Source organism: Phaeoacremonium minimum (assembly GCF_000392275.1).
Source record: "Phaeoacremonium minimum UCRPA7 unplaced genomic scaffold PA7_03_scaffold_39, whole genome shotgun sequence".
NCBI classification, from domain to species: domain Eukaryota; kingdom Fungi; phylum Ascomycota; class Sordariomycetes; order Togniniales; family Togniniaceae; genus Phaeoacremonium; species Phaeoacremonium minimum.
Window position 1 is genome coordinate 676,531 of NW_006920946.1, and position 19,074 is coordinate 695,604.

The 19,074-nt window shown below is 52.1% G+C and overlaps 7 protein-coding genes across 7 annotated transcripts; 2 read left to right on the forward strand and 5 right to left on the reverse strand.

Moving 5' to 3' along the window:
- Positions 1-346: 346 nt before the first annotated feature.
- Positions 347-1,109, forward strand: UCRPA7_609 (putative aaa family protein; the record flags this gene model as incomplete). The annotated part of the gene is made up of 2 exons (XM_007913203.1): positions 347-431; positions 673-1,109. The coding sequence occupies 2 exons, from the start codon at positions 347-349 to the stop codon at positions 1,107-1,109; spliced, it is 522 nt and encodes a 173-aa protein (XP_007911394.1).
- Positions 1,110-1,842: 733 nt separating this feature from the next.
- On the reverse strand, positions 1,843-5,325 carry UCRPA7_610 (putative chitin synthase 2 protein; the record flags this gene model as incomplete). The annotated part of the gene is made up of 3 exons (XM_007913204.1): positions 1,843-3,017; positions 3,066-4,388; positions 4,779-5,325. The coding sequence occupies 3 exons, from the start codon at positions 5,323-5,325 to the stop codon at positions 1,843-1,845; spliced, it is 3,045 nt and encodes a 1,014-aa protein (XP_007911395.1).
- Positions 5,326-6,067: 742 nt separating this feature from the next.
- UCRPA7_611 (putative homoaconitase protein) lies at positions 6,068-7,761 on the reverse strand (the record flags this gene model as incomplete). Its single annotated transcript, XM_007913205.1, has 4 exons — positions 6,068-6,617; positions 6,691-7,136; positions 7,231-7,531; positions 7,652-7,761. 4 exons carry the CDS (start codon positions 7,759-7,761, stop codon positions 6,068-6,070), a joined length of 1,407 nt encoding a protein of 468 aa, XP_007911396.1.
- A 3,077-nt stretch (positions 7,762-10,838) lies between these two features.
- UCRPA7_612 (hypothetical protein) lies at positions 10,839-12,395 on the reverse strand (the record flags this gene model as incomplete). Its single annotated transcript, XM_007913206.1, has 2 exons — positions 10,839-11,948; positions 12,093-12,395. The coding sequence occupies 2 exons, from the start codon at positions 12,393-12,395 to the stop codon at positions 10,839-10,841; spliced, it is 1,413 nt and encodes a 470-aa protein (XP_007911397.1).
- Positions 12,396-13,310: 915 nt separating this feature from the next.
- On the reverse strand, positions 13,311-15,323 carry UCRPA7_613 (putative abc transporter protein; the record flags this gene model as incomplete). Its single annotated transcript, XM_007913207.1, has 1 exon — positions 13,311-15,323. The coding sequence occupies one exon, from the start codon at positions 15,321-15,323 to the stop codon at positions 13,311-13,313; it is 2,013 nt and encodes a 670-aa protein (XP_007911398.1).
- A 458-nt stretch (positions 15,324-15,781) lies between these two features.
- UCRPA7_614 (putative proteasome maturation factor ump1 protein) lies at positions 15,782-16,319 on the forward strand (the record flags this gene model as incomplete). Its single annotated transcript, XM_007913208.1, has 2 exons — positions 15,782-15,784; positions 15,855-16,319. 2 exons carry the CDS (start codon positions 15,782-15,784, stop codon positions 16,317-16,319), a joined length of 468 nt encoding a protein of 155 aa, XP_007911399.1.
- An 821-nt stretch (positions 16,320-17,140) lies between these two features.
- On the reverse strand, positions 17,141-17,996 carry UCRPA7_615 (hypothetical protein; the record flags this gene model as incomplete). Its single annotated transcript, XM_007913209.1, has 2 exons — positions 17,141-17,292; positions 17,384-17,996. The coding sequence occupies 2 exons, from the start codon at positions 17,994-17,996 to the stop codon at positions 17,141-17,143; spliced, it is 765 nt and encodes a 254-aa protein (XP_007911400.1).
- Positions 17,997-19,074: the final 1,078 nt, after the last annotated feature.

Consider the following 19,074-nt stretch of genomic DNA (forward strand, 5'->3'; position numbering starts at 1 on the left):
GTTCTGGGAGGATTGAGATTAAAACATGTCGCGCCGCCAAGCAGATGCGGGGCAAGTCGGAGGATCGAGACATGGGGCGCAGTCTCCAGGGCAGCACGACCTACGAGATCAAATGAGGATGTAGAGCACGACTCGCTTTTCAGTAGGATTTTTCTCTCGTGGGGTTGATTGCAATGCTTATATCTAATTATCTTGGTCAAATATGAGTTTACGGAAGCCAGGTTTCTCTTCAGCATTGGAGAGGAAATCGGGGCTAATATCTTGACCAACAACAAAGACCTTGAGGCCGTTTGGGCACCTCTTTAAGAGTCCCAAACACAGTCGCAACGACATTTCCTAGTGACTCATGCAGTCAGGTCTGTCGAGAATCAAATATAGCCTTGTATACGCCAGATCTCTCAGCAAGTCACCAAGAAACCAATACAACTGCCGTAAGTGGCTGCACTGGTCCTCCCCCGAGGCTAATGCGCTGGCTTTGCTGACACTGCACCTGAGTTTCTCGTACTCCCCAGCGTCGCTGAGCCTGCTTCGCGCTCTTGGCAGCCTGGGAGCCTGGCCGATGTCTTCTCAGAATCACGCAGCTCGCACACATCAGATTTGAATCGGAATGCTCTCGTCTCTGGTAATGGCTTTCGCATCACATCTAATGGCGTTGGCTACATTATCTCGCAGTTCTGTTACGGGTATTGGAGTATTGCGCAGGTATCCTCATCCTGACCACAAACCGAATCCGCGAGTTCGATGTTGCAGTCCAGTCGCGAGTCAATCTTGGCGTTATGTACGACGATGTGGAAACACCACAGAAACTGAAGATCATCGAGAACTTCCTTGAGCAACTAAGAGATGAAAACGTCGAAGGCCGCGAGAGAATTATTCAGTGGTTCAAGGAAGATGAGGACGGTGATCGTTTGATCAAGTCGCGGGCTCTCAACGGCCGCCAAGTCAGAAATATTCTATTCTCTGCGGCGTCGCTGGCGATGAAAGACGGCAAGGTCTTGAAACTAGACCATGTTAAAAAGATGGCAAGGGCCACCTATCTGTTCAACGATAGCATTAAAGCCATCGTGGAAGCTGCACGGAGGAAAGCAGAAGCGAAGAGCGAATTTTAATGCAAAGGCACTGGTTACTCAGATAATTAAGCTTGTAGCAGAACCTCAGTCTCAAGAAACAAGATCTATTTAAATCTTGTCCGTCTGGTCTCGAAAGTGATGCTGAATACGCTAAGGGGGCCAAAAAGTACAGGTGATTAAAGTAGGTATTGGATTAATATCCTCATTTCACTCGTCCCCCCTGAAGGCTGAGAAGTATTTGAATGGGCGCTGAGTATTTGAATTTTGCCTTTTTAAGGCGTTTTCCAATCTAATGGAACTATTGATTTACAATGAATTATGATGTAGGCTTGGAGTCGATTTTCAAGTGTCTCAAGAGTCGATAAATCCATATTGAGACAATATCCTCAATTTAGGGGTATAACAATTCTTCCATTGCTTTTCTATGAAACTCTGAAATCAATCCCTTCCCCATAACATAGACCCAGCAATCCATTGATCCAGATGACAACAGGCGTGCCTTCCACTTGTCAAGCACACGCCACAGCAAGACACATATACATCACTACACATACACAGGGAAAACCCTTCCTGATCCCCTTGCCTCAGTCCCCAACGTACCCCGACCTACGAGGTCGTTCGCATTACAGTTCCATCCCGAGCATATACCACGCCCGTCATCGCCTGTCATCCGTGGCTCATGATCTTATTCTTGATATGTGAAATTTGCCAAACGCCGATCTTGTCATCACCCCTAGGCTCACATTCTTCTTCTGAAGAACAGAAAGCTAATTTAGCTCCTCACACTGCTTCCAATGCTACTCAACGTCTCACTCATGCGACTGCCCATACCACCTGCCCACTTCGGCATCTTCAAACTCATCCGCACGCGACCCTCCACAATCATGTTGATGAAGTGGATCACCACAAACGTCGTCGACCCGATGGCGCGGAACGCCGCCAGGGACGCCACGCTCCACAGGATGAAGCTGAGGTAGAAGTTGTCGCCGATGGACTTGCCGCCATACGCCTCGCTGACGGCCATGGCGAGAACCGCGTTGGCGATCATCCACGACATGACCATGTACGTGCGCACGCTCTTGTAGTAGTCCTCCTGCAGCTGGCTCTCACTGACGGCAGGCGCGGCCACCTCGACACGGTCACGCAGGTTGCGCAGCGCCTCGTCGTAGCCCGAGTCGATGTCGAGCTGTTCCGACGGCATCTCCAGCTCCACCGTCGAGCCCTTGCCGATGGCCCCGCCCAGGTCCGTCTTCATCACGTTGTCGCCCTTGGTGCCCCAGGTCACGTCGTGCGTGTTGCAAAAGGCGTACACCTGCAGCGTGCAGATGTATGATGGTAGCAAGACAAAATACTGCGCCACTGAAGTGATCATGTGCCAAGGATCGAGATACATGATTGACATGATAAAGTACAGACCGACAGTTGACAGGATTGACACAATCAAATTCGTGAACACGTTGCTTCCGAGCTTGAGATCTGAATCGTCACCATCTTTGGGCTTCAACTGTCGTATTACGATATAGATCGTGGCGAAAGTATTGTAGACCATAATGATGGAGTAGATGATCATCGAACCCATGTAGAGCTTCTTCGCGCCTTGAGGTCGATTGCCGAGGGACAAGATAAATTGCGTACAGATGAGGAGGACACATGTGTATCGCAGGACAATGAAGATGTACTTGCCGATATTGTGGCCAAAGGGGTCGATAAGAGGGTCAGCTAGACCACCAGCGATGAAGTAGAAAGCCAGGTAGAAGTTTGCCAGGGAGAAGTAGGTGAACAGGAGCTGGATGAACTGGTAGAAGAACTCAATGTGGAGCAGGACCTTGCGGGTGATGGTGTGATCAGTCTGCCAAATCTGTTTGTAGTGCACAAGAGAGTACACCGCAGCGAAGAAAGCGCCATTCAACCATCGTCGACGTTGCGAGATGAATTCGGGAACAGAATCTAGTCATGTTAGTCGGTGCTCATTCAGGGAGGTTCCATTCAGCTTACCAGGCACATCAGTTTCACCATGGCATCCCTTGACGTATTTCAGGACCCATCTCTCATTACGCTTCGCCACCAGCTCCCAGCAGAGAATACGATCTTCTGCCAGATACATATTGGCTGTAAAGACATCCGCATGTTGACCATGCAGCGTCTCACCCTTGAAGTATTGGCTGAGTGGGCCGTGACCCGTTTCGTCGTTCTGCAGCGCGTGGTATCGGTAGGCACTGAGAGCTCCAGGCAACACGGTGATGTAGCCAAAGACAGACTCAAGTGGCTTGTCAAGAATATTTGACATCTTGTACTCGAAGTTTTGAGAGGCGACAAGAGGGTTTAGAAGATTGACACCCCATTTGCCCTTCATTGCTTTGATTTCACCACAAGCACCAGCAACGTTAGAATCGGTGTCGAATGCCTTCCATAGATGGTAGAGAGAGTTGCCTCCAGGCTTAGTTCCAACATCGAGGAGAATGCAGACGTTCGGGTTCAGGGCCTTTCCAAAGGCATTGAAGAACCATCGATGAGAGTTGAGTTTCTTCGCATTCTTCTCCTTCAGGCAGAAGATCATTTGGCAGGGAACAATACCCTTCTCTGCGCCCTTGAACTTCAGGTCCGCGTCTAGCGAGACTTGGGTGGTATACTCGTAAACGTGAGCTTGCACTGCCTTCTGGTTGACGTAGTTCTTGGCGATACCATGCTGGTAAACACCCATTGCAGCCAGGGCATCCAAAGTCCGAGGGTGGATCTTCTCTCGTCCGTCCGAAACGATGCACACAACAATCTTCTGCCATCCAAGCTCGCCCCAGGTTCTTGACTTGTTGCGGCTGCAAAAGTGGCTGATGTTCTTCATGACGGCGTGCATCGTTCGAGTGAAGTCGATCTCATTTTCGTTGTACATGGTGACGCAAATGAACAACTCGGTCTCTCGCGCAGTCCGTCCTATGTTCTGGCGAAGTTTGTAACCCTTGTCCACAAAGTCGTCTGGGTCGCATGTAACAGCGGTGTATCGCATATGCGTGAACTCGATCTCGTCTCGTCGAGGCAAAAAGCTGTAGAGGATTGTGGGGATTTTACACTCAAGCACAAGCTCGCCGTTGATAAGCTGAACCTCTTTCCTGCTCATCTGGGGAGGGCGGACACCGCGTCTCTCTTGTTGACCGTCGGGCGCTGGGCCATAATGCTCGTACTTTTCGTCCATTGGGTCTATCTCCTCGTTCAAGGTTACTTGGGAGCCCCCATATGACCCTCGCTTATCGCCAAGGTCTGAAGACTCTGGCCCGAACACATCATCGCCATCAGGTCCAAGTGGAATAGAGACAGTCGCATCATCTGCGAATGTTGAATTTCGAGCAGAGTTAGAGAACAACGGGGCAGGTGGGAGCGGCCGCCTCGGGCTACCGCCGTATCTAGAGGAGGGTGTTCCAGGTCTTGGGCTACCGTTCAGGTCGGCTCGCTCATATGCTGAAACAGACGGCGGTGGCCGCGGATACTCTGATGCAAAGTCATCCGACATGCGAGACGGGCTCCAGGGGCGTGTTGGAGACCCGGCGTCCCTTCCTGCGAAAGGAACGTAGGTAGAATCTGGAGGAGGCATACTTGGAGGGTCGAGGATTGAGGAGGATTGGCGGGAGTGAGAAGAGATAACAGACGGCTGATATGATCGTCTCGTGGGTCGACTACTATATGCATAAGATGGTGAGCTTGGGCTTGTTAACAAACCAGTAGGGACTGAAGTTGGGGTAGGTGGCTCGCTCGAAGACTTCTTGAGCGATTCCCTCCGAGGGGAGGAGCCCTCAGGAATGACCGGCAATGTCGCTGCAATCTCGGCCTGCAGGACATATGCCGGCTTGTTCTTCCTTTGGAGCTTGACTGTTGAAGATCGAGCTGGCTTCTGCTTGTCCTTCTCGCCGTTCGCAACTGGCTTCCGTCGTGGAGAGCCTGTTACAATTGGCGAGGCAGCGGCAAACTTGACCTTCGTGGGAGACGGCTTTACTGGAGATGTAGCCTCTTCCTGTTGTTTGAGAGAAGCTAGATACTCTGGAGTCGCAACATCTAGCGATTCCGAGATCTGTCGAGTGAGAGCAGGAGGGGGCTGAGAAAGCTGCTGTACATACGGTCTTCCCTCTGATATGGGTTCTTCCATTGAAGTCAACAGACGAACAGCAGCGGCATTACCGCCTTGACCTGTCGGAGTATCGTCATGTTCGTCGTCGTAGGATGGCAGAGCATAGTCTGGCGGCAGAGACGGAGTGTGAGGCCGGTCCATGTTGACTGCCTTGAGTTAAGGTTAGGGCAATGTTGCCGAGGAATGCGGTGTCAGTGAGACACGACGGGATGGCTTTGGTCCCTTCTTGGTGTGGTGAGGGCGAGATATTGAGGTATTGTGGATATGAAGGTGCTCAGGAATGCAGTTGCAGCAGCTAGGCGCATCAAGCAGCCTTCTAATGATGATGGCCTGGGATCCTTGACCAGGCAGAGTAGAGTAGAGTAGCAGATAAATCAATCAGTCCTTCAAGGTGCAAATTCACCGGGAAGAAGCACTTTGCATTTCAATTAATTGAATAGCAGCCAAAGGGAGCTAGGGAAGCCGATATCAAGGACAGAGGTGGAGGGGCACTTGGGGAGGGTCGTTTGTGTGGACTGATTTGTTTGGCGGCGCATCAGTATCGTTGACCCAGCAACCACCGCCTTAAGGCGCAGCGCCCCTGCGTGACGCAACCCCAAACAACCAGCTAGACCCACTGTAGCGATCAATTCAATTGACATGCAAACTCCTGCCTTTGCAAAGATGCGTATTTCTCTTTTTATATATTCGAGACAAATGTCTAGAGTACATCGCCATCTATCTAGGCTGATCAATTCACCTTTGTATTCTACACACCAGCTTTTAAGATAGTAAAACGATCGTACTTTTCGCCCTGGAGTAAAACAATGGCCAGTCGTAGTAAACGAGATGACAAGTTCCAGAAACACCTTAAAAGGGGATCTAATTATTAGGAGACTTGACGTCACTTTTCGGCCGCGATCTTAGTCTTGACCCAGCCCTCAAGGCCACCGCAAGCGATTATTTCCTGCACATTGGGCGGCATCTCGCCGACTTTCTGCTCCCACGAGGAGCCATCCTTCTCGGTAATGATGACTTTGGAGCGGCGAACGTCCCAGAGCAATCTCCAGCCGGTGCGGCGGGTTAGGGCTTTCTCGGGTTCGTCCTTGTATGCTTCGCGCAGACGGTGCACAAGTGCAGGCAGTTCCACGCCGAGGAGAGCATTGTTGATGCTGTTACGGCTGAAGATGTTGCCGAAACTACCGGCAACGACAAGGGGAATTTGTTTTGCTAAGATGGCAGTTGCAGCTTGTTCTCGTGAGGATCCCTGGGTCAGGTCAGAAATTGCTCCCCACAGCAGGATCAGGAGCGGTAATCTTACACAACCAAAATTGAAGCCTGTTACCAGGATATCACCAGCCTTGGCGGCCGTGCGGAACTTCTCGTCATAGTTCTCCATGCACACCTCGGCCATCTTCTCCCGAGAGATGTTATCCTGGTAGGTGTATTTGCCTCTGCGACATACTGGGTTAGTTGTGTGCTTGTTTCTCGATGTTTGATGTGCGATGTCCCATGAGTGAAACTTACGGATAGATTCCATCAGTGTTAATGTTATCCCCGTCACAGAAGACGATCTCGCCTTCAATCCTCTCGGGAAAGCCAGGGAGAATCTCAACCAAAGCTTCATCTTCAGGTGCAGCAGGGCCAGATGACTGCTCTACAGCACCTTCGCCGTCGTCCTGGTAGGTGGTGATCATGCTATCGACTTGACCAAGAAGCTTGTTGAGAGCATCCTCCACAGACCGAGCTTTGTCGGCAACATGATCACCGCTGCCCTCACCAATGATAACCTTCTCCACACCTTCGGGTTTTTGGTACCAACCAGGACCAGCGATCTTACCCCGGAGAGCGCTGGCTGCGACAGTTTCCGGACTGGCTAAGTAGGCCTTTGCTGCGGTAGATCCCATACGACCTTTGAAGTTGCGGTTGGATGCACTTATACCGACCTCGCCATCTTCAAGAAGACCAGTGCCCTAGATGGTCTCGATTAGTTATGGACCTTCTTCAAAATCTCGGGGTGTTAGAACCAACAAGACCAATACAAGGGCCACACCCAGGGGGTAGGACTAGGGCACCAGCGTCAATCAGGACCTGCCAATCGCCTGCCTCCTCGGATAGCTCCTGCTCAGGAATAGAGGCCGCAGCAATATAAAGCTTGACACCAGGAGCAATTTTGGGGGTCTGGCCATCCTTGGCCGCTTCGCGGAAAACACGAGCGGCGGCAGCGAAATCCGAGCTCCGAGCGTTAGTGCAGGAAACGAGATAAGCCTTATTGACGGGAATATCCTGGGATTCAAGTTTCTCGACAGGAGTAATAATTTTCACCGAGTTAGGTCCAGCAACAAATGGAGAAAGCGTGGATAAGTTCCTACGGGAATACAGTCAATAATTGCCTGATCAGGTAGTTTTACTCCGGGGTTTGTCTCTGTAGCTGTGCTCATGTGACATATCCTGAGGGAGAGATATCGTGTGCGAAATATAGACTTACAAATAGAGCTCCTTGGCATAAGAAGCGCCAGGATCGGCGACTAGTTTGTCTTTGACAAGCTCATCGATGCGCTCGTGGTTGATGCGCTCCTTGAGTGGACTGTTGAACATGGCAGCGGTGGTAGCCTTGGCGCGATACCAGGACACGAGTTTCTCATCAACGGGGAATATTCCTACTTTATGTGTTAACACTCGCTTGTCTGATATCCATTACCTTTGAGCCCTACCACTCAAAGCACCCCACTCAGTACTCATGTTGGCAATGCTCAGACGGTCATCGATAGGGATGCTTGCCAAAGTCTCTTCAGACCCCGTAAACTCGAGGGCATGGTTCAAGACTTCGTCGTGATTAAACAAGCCACACAAAGAAACAATCACGTCTTTGCCAGTAACGCCGCGAGGGAGGATGCCAGTGAATGTAATCTTGGCAATTGGAGGTATTCTAGCACGCCTCCGTTAGCTACGGCGTCTTCGAGAGCGAGAGCGCTTCACAGATCTGTGAGGTGTGTCCGGGGGCAAATATCTGGCGTAAAATGTTCTAGACCATAGTCTGCACCTGAATTGTGCAGGGCAGAGGCAAGAGGGCCAGGAAAGTACTTACTGCCACCAAGTCTTAGATGTACTCCATATGCTAGCGGCGTCGGTTCTTACGACAGGTGTGCCGAGCGCTCCTACGCCACCATAATGATTGGAATGGCTGTCACTGGCTACGGTCAGAGTTCCTGGCCAGGCGTGCCCTGTTCATCTGTTAATATACCGCCCGTCAATCGTGAGCGCTGGCGATATTCTACCTTCTTCTACCATAATCTGATGGCCTATCCTATAGTTAGCAGGCTTTTCACGTTCCGGTGCCTGATCTACTGGTGGCTTTTATATACCTATTCCTCTTTTGGCTGGGTAACTAAAGGTACTCTAGTCAGCGAATGCTTGATGTTGTCCTGCCTGGGAGCATGTTTCGGGAGTGAAGACTTATGAGATATGTCCAAAGGGAAAGCAAAGGCCTCATTAGCGAGAGAACACTTACAATTGAACACCATGCTGGGCAGCAAACTCCTCAACTATAGATTCTTCAGTCAACCACTGCCATATACGAATGTGTTTGAGAGCGTCTCGGGAGCAGTGATCATGAGACATATTCGAAGGGCGAAAACCAGCCGCGAAGGGAGACTAACTCTGTTTGAACTTTTTCAAGACCCCAGGTGTTTCGTTCTGTACATCGTGATCAAGAGTCTTCAAATGTTAGCAGGCGCTTCCTGCTCCCTGAGGCGATTTCCGCCCAGGCCATCACTTTGGACCACCAGGCATGTCGCAACTAGTTGACCCTAACTTACCATAATGACTTGACGGTTGTCATAGATCTTGGAGGCCCCTATCTGCATGAACTTCATTGCCACTGGCCAGCTGTTATCGTGTGTCATGATTCTCTCCGGTTTTAGCGTGACATAGTCGCCGGCCTTTACCTTCTTGCCGGGAGGAAGGTCCGTGGCGTATCGTTGTACAATCTTTTCGGTGAGAGTCTGTGGTATGGACGGGGTGGGCAGCGGCTGAGAGGAGCGGTGGGTTGCGACATTGTCGTTACTTTCAAGCTTGAAGTGGGAGGTAGATGCCCGTCTCGGCCCGGTAGACCTGTAGCCACGGCAATGGGATACGGCGGCGGAGAGATGTCGAGGCTGGGCAATGAATATCTGAGGCCGTAATCGTGTGCCGGCCGTGAGCGCAATGGCTCTCTGCTTAAGATCAACCCATGTAAGTCAGGATTCTATACGAATCGTCCAGGAAAGGCGGGGAGAAATAAGGGTCGGGTTTCGGAGGAGGAAAGGCAGGAGAGAGTAGCTTCACGGCGGGAGAACTCACAAATACAGCCATGATAGAGCTATGGCCTTAGAGTCAGATTGGGGTGGATCATGTTGGAGAATATCTCTTGTCTGGTGGATGGTGTACGGCGCGCGTAGAATTCGGTGTGGTCCATTATCCAGAACTGGGTAGCACGAGCATCTGCATCTGAGTCAAGAAATTTTTGTAGGGACCTCGGGAGATCTAAATAGGGAGCCTCTGATTGGCTGTCAAGTCAATGCCTTGGCATCCCGGCCGATCTCGGATGTGGGGAGTGAATTTCTGGGGCCGTCCAGGTGCTGGTACTCCATAAATGAATTCTGTAGAAGCTTTGGAGGTTGGACAAAGCTAAGCGTAAGCTGTATTTTATCTACGTTCGGTGACTGTCATTACGCGTCGACTGATACAACATTATGCTTACCTCCCGAGCCCTCATGGAGGCGAAATACTGGTAGTTAATTGACGCGTTCCTATTGGTGAAAGGCTGCACATTGCCAACCCTGAATATTTGTGCGTGCCATTTCCGACTTGATTTAATGTATTCTCTCTGTCACTAGTCCTGACGAGATGGTTCACTCGGAAATTCTCCAAATATCGTCTCGTGGAGTCTTGCAATTCAATTGGCCTCTGCTAGGCGGCTGTTATCAAATTCTCTTTTAAGAACATCATCCACAAGAAATCCCACGAGCCATTATTAGAAGCAGCCATAAATAAAACAATTCCCAGCGCTATATTAATGGCGAAGACAAACGAATACATATATTTACCGCTTAGAAGGCGTAATTTACAATAAGATAATGCAGATATACCCTTTACATAATGATGGGGCATGGAGACCCTGTTGGTCAGTTATAGACACTTTGCCAGTGACGTGTAAATTAAATCTTGTAGCACTTATCCTTGCTGGATTACTAGCCGAAGGATGTCTTCGGGTTGAACTTCGATGCCGGTCTTCGTCAAGAGCCCTTTTATATCCGTGACGATTTGACATGCAATGCAGCGAGCAGCTTGAATTAGCAGACCCTTTATTTTACACGACTCAAGGCGTAGTATCTCAGTCAAGGTTTATTCTCCCTAGACATCGCTGTGATAAGGCTCTCATGAGGAGCCTCAATATCCTGATGACAATAGCGCTATAAAGTTTCGGCATGATTACAATGTTGTTGCATTTAAGCGGATTGCGATGCCATAGCAATGATGCTCGCTGCCTCAGGGAATTCACGAAATAGTTCACTTTGCATCCAAGGATGATTACTATGGTTTCAATAGATATCTTTTTTGAATTGCTGATTAGATGGGATGGAAGACATCAGCGGCAGGGCATCATAGCCAGGGTCAGCCGAACCGCTGGCGCTTTATAAATAGAACGTGCCTGCTCTAATGCTGCCGACCTGGCCTTCTTCACGCAACCCCAGTCTCTTATGAGCGAATCGCCTAGAACTATTAGGCTGAAGAGGATCCGCCATCTCAACATCCGCCTGAGCTGTCGGGTACGTAGTCGATCTTGTCGTCTTCTCTTCGTAGCCATGTCCCATCTGTTCAGGTGCTTGATGTGCGACATCAGGACCAGTCCCTTCCACTGCTATCTCGCCATACCTCAACCGCACGTCTTTGAGGTCATTTAGGCAGTCGCCGATGGTGTTGTTCGAGCTGCCTTGCTGCAGCAGTGGCGCACCAAGAGTCCGCGCGACCTCGAAGTGGTCGAGCGACACTTCTCGGCCAAGCTTATGCCAGCCGAACAGCAACAAGAAGATCGCAAGAGTCTGCACGACCATGACCGCGATTGTGATACCGAGATAGTCATAGTGGCTCTGGTAAGTATTGGCCTGTCTTGTCTGGTGAGAAAGCAGCTGCTGCGGCACCACGGCCGACTCGTTTGCAACAGACTGTGCAATGGCACTTCGGAACATGAGCTCTCGCATGGTGTTGACGAAGTCGCCGGTCGGATCGTCCCACGTCATGAGACAGTTGCCGTACGTCGATATGTTAGACGTCAAATAGCTGCTACTGGCGGTGCCAGATGCCGTCAGGATATACGGGACCGTTGTCATGGTGGCAATGCCCAAGTTGACGCTGCCTGCGTAAAGCGACTTGCCAATGAGATAGAAGCCACCCAGCATCGTTTGGAATCCCCCGGCCGCCACACTCCCGGTGAATAAGCTCCCATAGCCCGGTAAGGCGTATGGTTGAGGCAATACTGGGAACTCGATCGTGTCGTTCTGTCCTTCCTTCCAAGTGTCAATCGTTGCCGTACCATTCAGCACCGTTGTGTTATATCGCACTGTCGCTAGCCGAAGCACGCACTTCCTCTGGATCATATTTCCAATGCATGCAGCTTCCCGCTTGTACAAGGCGGTAATATTGATTGTGCTGAACTTGCTGAGGCTATCCGCGCCCTCCTGACCACCGAAGTCCAGCGTTACGTCGAATATTGTGAGGTTGTTATTATCTGTGCCCGCGGCAAGCTTAGAGAAGTTAAAAGCGACAGGAGTCTCCGAGCAGCTCACGTCGAAACCCGGCGCTGGCAAACTAAAGTCGCATGTCGTGCCCGGAGCGCAACCCTCCAGTGGCAAGCTTATATTATCGCGGTTGCTGAAAGCCCGACTAACATTGCTGAACAGAGGTGTCATGAGGTCTGGCCCGATGTCAATGCCAGCAAAGCCACTGAAGTCGTCGGGGAACGTCGCATTAGACACTGATACATTGACGAGAGGTCCGTCATATGAGAAGGTCGCTATTCTCGTGTCCGTCGCTTTCTGGATGAGAGGTCCATCGGCAATACTGACTATCAGCGAGATGATAGCAGCAATCACAAACTTGTCTATGAAACGGAACTCCCTTGAAAGGAATGCGAAGTAGTTGTTTTGGATCTCCAGGTCGAAATGAAGCTGTCGCAAAGTCCTTCCTTTCATCGCTGACACCCACCACGCGACTTCGTAGCCTTGATTGAGAGCAATAAGGAGGAAAACATTCGCAACACTGATGAGAAGAGATATCAACACAGAGACTGAAGCCTTCGCGGACGAACTAGGCCATTTGTCGACCTCTTTGCCATCTGAATCCGCAAGAATTGCCCCGACACCAGCACAGCAAACAGCAAACCCTGCGATGCCTAACAATGCTTCACGAGGCGCCCGCTTCCACAGTCCCGTTTCCCATGCGATTCCATGACCGTGATGGTGTGCCTGATCCATTGGCTTGGCTGTCCGCTACCGAGACTGCAAGGCTGCTTGAGGAAAAGCTTCATCACCACAAGGCGAAAAATGGCAAAAACAAAATCATATGGGATGGTGGGATGGCACGATGGGTCCTTGATGATGACCCCTGTGCGAAGACTGTGCTACTTACACATTAGTCCATCCTTTTGATTGTACGTGTACGGCACAGCATGGATTCAAAACACGGCCCGCACCGAATCAGGTCAACAGCAGCAGTCGCTAGAGTGCTATCGTTATCTCGCCCTGTGGAAATTTATTCAGCTGCGGCGTAGAGCATCACTAGGCCAGATCCACCGGCAGGAAATTTGTGGACCGATGCTCGCAAATGTGCGTATGCTGTCACTGTGGTTACAAAACCTCACGGGTGCATCTGTCAGAATAGGGGTTGGTAGGGCTGCGGCTATTGTGCCTTCTTTCAGGGTAAGCTACTACTACCTAGTTAGAGATATTTGTTGTGGCCTTTAATTGGTCTAAGATTTCGGTCCTAGAATTCACTCGATCGTACTCCCAGTTTCTCTGGCCGATTACAATTGGTTGACTCTAGTTCTACATTTGAAGAGCTGATCCTGTAGATATTGGTGTCCAAATAGAATTTGATACAGGGGTGCATCATGCTCGTCCAACATCCCATATTTCCGCCCACCTCCTAGAGTCCGTCCTCAGCGGTCCATCTAGACGGCCGAAGCGTGCGGGCTGTCCTGAATTGGCTTCGGGTAGGCACACCCATTCCCGCACTGCATCCGGAACCTCTTCCTTGATATGGCTGATGCAGATCAGCGCCTGCTGGTCAGACAGGCCGCGAACCTTGATCTTTCCAGCCTTGGCCACCTCACTGTCTACCACCACGGACTCTCTTGACCCTGTAGATCCTTCTGTCGTGCTTGTAGCGTAGGTCTTCTCCTCGCCAGATGAGAGGAAGAGCATGCACTTGTCCCTCACGGCTTCATCCATCCCACTGAACGCCTCGTCTAGCACGACAATGTCCGGGCTCTTGATCATGGAGCGGATGAATAGCAGAATACGCTGGGCACTGAATGAAAGCTCTCCAAACATGTACTCGCCCGCCCATAACAACGTCGGAGCCGATGATGACGAGCCTGCTTCAGTCTTCGTCTTGTGGTACGTTGGGTTGAGTTCTTGCTCAAACCACCGCAGACAGGCGTCAACTTTGTCCCGTGCTTCCTGGTCAAGCTTCGGCTTCGCACGGAAGGTATCTGCCCAAGCGCTCTCGAGCACTTGCCTGATATTCAGGCTCCGTGGAATATGCTGATGAATCTCAGGACTGGAATGGCCGATGCGGGACTGAATGTCCCAATATGTAAGAGGCAACTCGCCAGAACCAGGCTCAGGTAGCCTGCTTCTACCAAAGAGCCTAATAGGTAATGAATAAGTCTGGGGATGGTCGGAGCATAGAAGTGACACGATCGTAGTCTTCCCAGATCCGTTGGGACCGAACACGCCCCAGCGCTCACCTCGGCGGACCGTCCACACCAAGCCGTCTTTCGACTTGCCATCCTTTTGCTCCGACCAATTTCCAAGCACTACCTTGTCGCCGTATTTGACCTTACAGCCGTCCATCTCGACGACTGGCTCTCCTAGTGACTGCGGTGCCTGGCCTTTACTGATGTCGCGAACAACAGCTTGACTTGCCTGTTCATATTCTCCCAGTCCTTGACCCTCGACGCCATTTGAAGTTAATGTCCTTCCCATTTCGCGTAAGGGTCCTATTGGCATCTTCTCGTCTTCCGCGAGACCGCCTTTCCAGACGCCCTTGACATACTTTCTAAGACCTTCTAATACTGTTTCTTTGTCTCCAATGACGCCAACTTGGCAATCCGTCCGAAGGTACACCAGGTGTGTAATCCAGTCCGGCATAGGATCTTGTGGCCGTGCACTCAGTACCAGTCTTGGCTCCGACTTGTCGGAGAGAGACTGCAAGAGAGGGCTGAGAGACGCAACAGTAGGTGGATCTAGGCCCATGAAAGGTTCGTCCAGCAGTAAGACCTCAGGCGACGTGAGCAGAGCTCTGGCAATGCGTGCCCGCCTGCCCTGACCATTGGATAAAAATGCCACAGGGAGATCCAACAACTCTTGGAGTCTCAGGTCTTTCACCACACGCTCGAGCAGGGCAGCATTGATACCATCGTCAACACCGGGCTGCGAGAAGGGGTTCAGTTGCGTATTACCCAGCAGGAAGTCTCTAAGCGAGAAGTCCGTGTTCTCACGCCGAGACTCATATCGAGCTGACAGATAAGCCGAAGTAGCCGGCCCGAGGCCAGCGCCCCCAAAGCGCTCGCCGTCAAAGCCTACGTATTGGATCGCACGGGTTGCGGCCTTCAGCCGATGCGGAACCGCATCTGTGGCTAGGTACGGGAACGACCGTGCCGTGGGCGGCAGACATAGATGCTGGCCACGGAGCACCTGCAAGAAGGAGGTCTTTCCGGAGAGGGATGGGCCTACAATGCACCAGTGGTGAGGAGAGCTGCTCGCCGACGGGAGCTCAAAGCTCAGATCTGAGAAGAGCGGCGGGTTGGGGTGTGAGAGCTGCGCGCTCGGGTGATGCCTATAAAAAGTGCCATTGGCGATGCGTATTATCGGCGGCGACTTTGATAAGGGCCGCATCTTCTCAATTGACCACAATGATGAATCTCTCCTCAAGATCCATATTGTGTGAGTCAAATGTTACAAAATCCACAGCCGATATCGACGGTGAGGTAAGAGCTTCCTGTTAGTGCGCTCGGGTGGTAATCGGGGATAACAACCCCGGATTGAATGCAGGCACTTCCGCGCTAATTATGTAAGAAGCTCATCCTACTGCTGAGGTGTACCTCCGTACCTGCCTGTTGGTCGGTTGGCAAGGCAGGCTCTGTGCACGTACGCGAAGCTGCCAGCAGCCTGAACTAAGGTAGACTGACCGGAAGCTTCATCATCAAACGAACGTCAACCCCATCTCAACATCCCTGCGAAGAACCCTCAAGGCCATTAATTTGAAGGCGTCAACGATCAGTAGTCTTCTGGTAATACTCTTTCCAATCTCAAATCCTCTGCTGGACGTGAGTCTGGTGATAATCCCTATCAAAATGGTAAGCTCAACCATCAGCCTCTCCCATCAGCCAATCTCCCAGACCACTGCTAACCACACCCTGACAACAGTCTCTCCGCATCGTCCCCGGCGACGACCACGCCTCCTCCTTCTCACACATCCGCCCCAAGCAGAAGGGCGCCCCCTCCGCCCCGGGCCTGCACGACACGCTGCGCGCCGGCGTCGGCGCCAACGCCCTCGACACCTACAGCCCGGAGACGTCCAGCGCCGCCGGGTCCGCGCACCCGCTCGAGGCGCGCCTCAAGGCCTGGGAGGCGACGCAGGAGGGCGTGCGCATGGAGTCGCTGCGCCGGACGTTTGGCATCGCCGAGCCGGTGCGCCGCGGCATGGAGCTCAAGATTGTGCGCGACGGCGAGTGGCGCCCGCTGGCGCTCGGCGGCGGCGTCCCCAGCGTCCACGAGGAGATCCTCCGCGGCAAGGAGCACAGCATCTCCTGGGAGGACATCTACTCGGGCGAGGAGCAGCGGGCGGTTGTGCCGGTGCATGACGAGCTGGAGCGGAAGCTGAAGATCTAAGGTGCTGGTTGGGTGTGGCAGACTGGATTCTGAGTGTCGGGGCATTCGGCTCGATGAGCTTGCCTCGATAGACGGCAATAGAAGCACATTCTTGATGCATGCTGTGGTGTGAGGATGAAGAACTCTGTATGTACGATCAATCAGGGCATAGATGGGCCGACAGGCCGTATAGCTAGAGGCGTCACCAATGGACATTCTATGGCTTCTATCACTTCCGACTGTCATCATGATTTGTAACATCGAACCCCCCACAGCAGGAAAATGATGCTTTCTATCCAGCTATAGACAGTGCCTGCTCCCATCTCTCCCATGCCCCAAGTCCATCGAATCTTCCCGATGTCTCTGCGTGTATAAAGGGTGAGTTTATGACAGGATGGCTAGTTTTTGCGAAAATGATGAGACAGAATTACACATTGTAAAAAGTACGCCAGCGGACCCTTTCCTTCCTCTTTGTAGTGATGGTAGAAAACATGGACAAGAAAAACCCCCGCATTTGAAGCACCTATTTCCCCTTCTTCATGACGTTGTGGATGGTGGTGGTGGTGGTAGCGTAGCAAGGAAAACATGCAGAACCAGATGCGGTCTGGCAGCCTCTAGACAAGACGCTGGCTTGCCTGCCTGCCACTAACTTCTCTCTCCTTCTCTTCTCCTGTCTTCATCTCCCTTCCCGATGTAAATGCCTCTTGCAACGCTGGCCCGGTTTTTGGTAGGCCCCATTCTCCGAGGCTGCTATCGAACAAGTCGGACCCGGAAAAAAATTCCAGGTTCTCGCATTGATGCTCACAAATGCCTCATCCTCCTAATTGTTTGTGATATCACGCCTATAGGATCACACAGCAGCCCGATCCGCCATCCCGATTCCGGCCTTCCCTGCCGCTGCTCTTGCCCTTAGCAGCCTCGTCCTCTTCCAGCATCTCGGCCGGCTTGACGGACATGTGGACAACATTGGGCGCCTCCGCACTGAATTGATACTCTAGAAAAAGAGAAGAAGAGTTAGCATACAGGCTCCAGATAGATTTTCCAGGAAATGACTCGTGACTGTGACGAGAGATAGGGATACGCACTCTTCAACAACTCCTTATCCTCGAGCAGCTTGCCAAAGTGGATCAGCCGTATGCTGCTCGGGCTGGCGGGCTTGCCGTCCCACTCCTCGCGCCACTCCCGCAGGATCAGCTCTTTCAGCTTGTACACGCTGATGCTGAAGGGGTCCTTCTTGCCCTCCTCGGTCAGCTCCGGCACCTCGACGTTGCGCTTCGTCAGGTACTTCTCGTCGATCTTGTACGGGTGCCGCGCCCCCGTCGGCAGGAGTAGGGTGATGTTGCACACGGGGCCGTCGGCCGGGTTCGAGGCGGCGGGCGGCGCGTCCGAGGGCCCTATCGAGAGCGAGTCTGTCCTGTCCTTCTGTGCGGGCTGTGGCGGTGCAGAGTCCTCGTCCTTCTCCTTGCTTTGCTGTCGTGATGAGTCGCCGTCGGTCGCCGTCGCGGCGGCTCTGGAGGACTCTGCTGCGGCTGGGACGTTGTCCTTGGCGGGCACCGAGGGCGTCTTCTGCTCGTTGTCTGGGTTTGACGACACCGCCTTGTCGGCGCCATTGTCGATCGCCGTCATCTGTACGGCGTCTTGGGGCTGGTCGATTGGCGCCTGCTGGCCATCGGTTGACGTACGGGCCTGATCCGCCATGTGCGCCGTGTTCGCCGGGAGAGCAGGTGGAAGATGCAAGGTTGGGGTAGATTGAGAGGAGGCGGGATCTACGGGACTGTCGGGACGGTGGTCGTGAGGTCCCTCATCCGTCGTCGACAATTGGAGAGCCGGTTCGGAGTCGCAAAATTTCCTTTCGGTGCAGAATCCTTCTCACAGACGCCTAGAATCGATATACACGCGCAGCGCACCGCCAAGCCGGAATCTACACCAAAAGATTGGACAGTTGGACAGACAGACAACCAGACAAGTAGACGACAGGAAGGTTGGAGAGAAAGAGGAACGAAGTCGGCGGCTCGGATGTAGCAGGGATTGATAAATGGGATGGATGGATAGATTATGGGGCCAAGCCAAGCAAGCAAGTAGCGCTAGGTCAGGTAGTTTAAAGGCTGCCCTGCTGTGGGGGAGAGGGAAAAGGTGGCCCAATTGCCCCGAAGGTAATCAGCTTGGTACCTCCCCTGGAGGTAGATGGAGGATTACCGGTATGATAGCGTGGATTTTGACGTAGATGGACGGATGGATGATGTGGTCCGCAAGGTAAGCCTGGCGCTGAGTCTGCAGTACGGCAACGGAGAATTAGCGAAACTCAAGAGTACGAGCAGGTAGAGGGTAGAGAACTACCTAGGTACGTAACAGGGCAGGATGGATGCCCCTTAGTCAGTCTCAGCGTACTGTACTATGCAGCAAGTACCCAGTTAGTAATGCAGACAAATGCCGTGTCTCGACCGACGACTAAACTTGGCTTGGGGAGTGCGAATCGAATCCAAGGTAAGTAGGTAACTTGGCTTTGAATGGATGAATTCGATTGAGTTGAGTTGGATTGGAAACCTGCAGATGGAAGGAAGTTCGGCAAGCGATGGAATCCTGGTCGCTCTAGCAGGCTGTTGTCGCCCAACCAGATGGCCTTAACGTTACTCAGGACAAGGTAATACCGGTACGCCGCCGCAGGAGAAACGAGTAGCGGTAGCCTCCTCCTGCGCCGCCGGATCAGCAGCGGGACTACCGAGAAGCACAAGATCACTTTGAAGTCATAGACTCATTCTCTAGGGTAGACATCGCT